This window comes from Sinocyclocheilus rhinocerous, unplaced genomic scaffold (assembly GCF_001515625.1).
Source record: "Sinocyclocheilus rhinocerous isolate Xijiao unplaced genomic scaffold, SAMN03320098_v1.1 scaffold1395, whole genome shotgun sequence".
Classification (NCBI taxonomy): domain Eukaryota; kingdom Metazoa; phylum Chordata; class Actinopteri; order Cypriniformes; family Cyprinidae; genus Sinocyclocheilus; species Sinocyclocheilus rhinocerous.
Genome location: NW_015628679.1, coordinates 134196 through 137736, shown reverse-complemented (window position 1 = coordinate 137736; position 3541 = coordinate 134196). Strand labels below are relative to the sequence as shown.

Sequence of the window (3541 nt, the reverse complement as noted above, 5' to 3'; positions counted from 1 at the left end):
TGTGTGTGTGTGTGAGAGAGAGAGTGTGTGTGTGAGAGTGTGTGAGAGTGTGAGTGAGTGAGCGTGTGTGTGTGTGTGTGTGTGAGAGTGTGATGTGTGTGTGTGTGTGTGAGAGAGAGAGTGTGTGTGTGAGAGTGTGTGAGAGTGTGAGTGAGTGAGCGTGTGTGTGTGTGTGTGAGAGAGTGACGTGTGTGTGTGAGAGTGACGTGTGTGTGTGAGAGTGTGATGTGTGTGTGTGTGTGTATATATATGTGTGTGTGTGATGCTCTGAGTGTCCTGCAGGTGGCGGGACTTTCTCTGCTGGCGGTGGGTGTTTATTCCGCGCGTAACGCAACCGCTGTGGCCGGACGATACATCGAGGCGCGGCTAGGAAAACCTTCGCTAGTGCGAGAAACCTCACGATTCACTGTGGTGGAAGCCCTCAAACACCCCATCAAGGTACGACGATCAAGGTTTGATGATCACTTCCTGCGCAGACAGGAAGTGCGGTGGCACTCATGCACATATGTATCGTTTCAGATGGCGAAGCGCTTGAAGAGCAAGCCGCAGGACGCGCTGGAGGGAGTCGTGCTCTGCGTGAGTGTTTGCGCATCCTTCAACACACACACTTCCTGTTAGCGTGCGCGTCTCACTTCCTGTCTCTCTGCAGCCGACGCTGGAGGAGCGCGTGCGCGACATCGCCATAGCGACGAGGAACACGCGACAGAACCGCGGGCTGTACCGGAACATCCTGATGTACGGGCCGCCGGGGACGGGGAAGACGCTCTTCGCTAAGGTAACGCTCGCGCACTCATCTTCATACGCATCGTAGCGATGTAACGATTACCGGTAATCATGATTAAATTCCCCACGGTTAGTTTTACCGTTTCATATTTTAATTATTATAACCGTATTCGATTACCGTGATTTGAACAACAGGATAAATAAATACTATCCAGCATAAAGCAGAAAAAAACTGATTACTCCTGCACTCACAAACATTTCACTCGCACTGTGCCATCTAGGTCTCATCATTATAAGCTACTTGCAGCTTCTGTAAACTAGATGTTCTATAGATGAGCCACAGATGAGCAGTATAGAGTGTTTACAGTGTGCTTTAAACAGTGACACCTTCACCTCACCTGATCAGAAACTAAACTTACGTGAAAGTATATCCTCCTCATCTGTCATGAGCAGAAGCTGGCGATGCATTCTGGGATGGATTATGCCATCATGACGGGAGGAGACGTGGCGCCGATGGGCCGAGACGGAGTGACAGCGATGCACAAGGTGTTCGACTGGGCCGGAACCAGCGGCCGCGGGTCAGAGACACCACACCAGAACAATATACCACATTATTACCTCTACAATTACAGTACCTTCAGTTATATATATATATATATATATATATTATCAAATTGCCAGAGTTTTGAGAACGCAGCGGACGTGGAGGACTATAATGTAACAAGAGCTCGTTCAAATACTGAGGTGCTAAACCATTCAGGGCTTTATAAGTAATAAGCAAGATTTTAAAATCTATACGATGTTTAATAGGTAGCCAGTGCAGTGTTGACAGAACCGGGCTAATATGGTCATACTTCCTGGTTCTAGTAAGAACTCTAGCTGCTGCATTTTGGACCAGCTGGAGTTTGTTTATTAAGCGTGCAGAACAACCACCCAATAAAGCATTACAATAATCTAACCTTGAGGTCATGAACGCATGGATTAACATTTCTGCATTTGACATTGGGAGCATAGGTCGTAATTTAGATATATTTTTGAGATGGAAAAATGCAGTTTTACAAATGCTAGAAACGTGGCTTTCTAACGAAAGATTGCTATCAAATAGCACACCTAGGTTCCTAACTGATGTCGAAGAATTGACAGAGCAGCCATCAAGTGTTAGACAGTGTTCTAGGTTATTACATGCGGAGGTTTTAGGTGTGTGTGTGTGTGTGTGTGTGTGTGTGATGTTCTGCTGTTCTCCAGGCTGCTGCTGTTTGTGGATGAAGCCGATGCATTCCTGCGCAAGAGATCCTCCGTGAGTCTCACACTCCCTCACTGCGTATGTGTGTCTGTGTGTGTCGCTGCAGAGTCATGTGACGCGTGTGTGTGTGTGTGTTTCAGGAGCGGATCAGCGAGGATCTGCGCGCGACTCTGAACGCATTCCTGTACCGCACCGGAGAACAGAGCAAAAAGTAAACAATCACTCTCTCTCTCACTCATACACACACACACACACACACACACTCACACTCAAACTGCTGACAAGACGTTGATGTGTGTGTGTGTGTTTCAGGTTCATGCTAGTTCTGGCCAGTAATCAGCCCGAGCAGTTTGATTGGGCCATAAACGACCGGATCGACGAGATTGTAAACTTCATGCTGCCGGGACTCGAGGAGAGAGAGAGACTCGTACGACTGTACTTCGATAGATACGTGCTGGAGCCGGCTACTGGAGGACGCCAGTGAGCAACACACACACACACACACACCTTACGTCTGACCCTCCCCCAAAACACACTCACTCACACACATGCGCTCACTCACTCACACACACATACTCGCACGCACTCACTCACTCACGCACACACACGCACTCACTCACACACACGCGCTCACTCACTCACTCACACACACATACTCGCAGCACACACACGCACTCACACACACACACTCTCTCTCTCTCTCTCTCTCTCTCTCTCTCTCTCTCTCTCTCTCTCTCTCTCTCTCTCTCTCTCTCTCTCTCTCTCTCTCTCTCTCTCTCTCTCTCTCTCTCTCTCTCTCTCTCTCTCTCTCTCTCTCTCTCTCTCTCTCTCTCTCTCTCTCTCTCTCTCTCTCTCTCTCTCTCTCTCTCTCTCTCTCTCTCTCTCTCTCTCTCTCTCTCTCTCTCTCTCTCTCTCTCTCTCTCTCTCTCTCTCTCTCTCTCTCTCTCTCTCTCTCTCTCTCTCTCTCTCTCTCTCTCTCTCTCTCTCTCTCTCTCTCTCTCTCTCTCTCTCTCTCTCTCTCTCTCTCTCTCTCTCTCTCTCTCTCTCTCTCTCTCTCTCTCTCTCTCTCTCTCTCTCTCTCTCTCTCTCTCTCTCTCTCACACTCACACACACACACCCACTCTCTCTCACACTCACACTCACACACACACACTCACACACACGCACTCACACTCACACGCACGCACACACACTCACCCACACACACTCACTCACACGCACGCACACTCACTCACACACACGCACTCACACTCACACGCACGCACACTCACTCACACTCACGCTCACTCACTCACACTCACTCACTCACTCACGCACGCACACACACTCACTCACTCACACTCACGCACGCACACACACTCACTCACTGACACACACTCACGCACACACACATACACTCACACGCACGCTCACTCACACACATGCGCTCACTCACTCACTCACACACACATACTCGCACTCACTCACTCACTCGCTCGCTCGCTCGCTCGCTCGCTCGCACGCACGCACGCACGCACGCACACTCGCACACACACACACGCACACACGCACGCACGCACACACACACACACACAC

General features: G+C 49.8%; 1 protein-coding gene across 1 annotated transcript in view; it reads left to right on the top strand.

Moving 5' to 3' along the window:
- LOC107737933 (ATPase family AAA domain containing 3A) overlaps positions 1-3541 on the top strand; it is a 12819-nt gene that overhangs the window by 7215 nt on the left and 2063 nt on the right. The window contains exons 9-14 of the mRNA XM_016549576.1: positions 520-576; positions 650-775; positions 1177-1301; positions 1969-2020; positions 2107-2177; positions 2279-2446. Of these exons, the coding sequence (XP_016405062.1) occupies positions 520-576; positions 650-775; positions 1177-1301; positions 1969-2020; positions 2107-2177; positions 2279-2446 (599 nt within the window). The remainder of the gene's footprint in view (positions 1-519; positions 577-649; positions 776-1176; positions 1302-1968; positions 2021-2106; positions 2178-2278; positions 2447-3541) is intronic.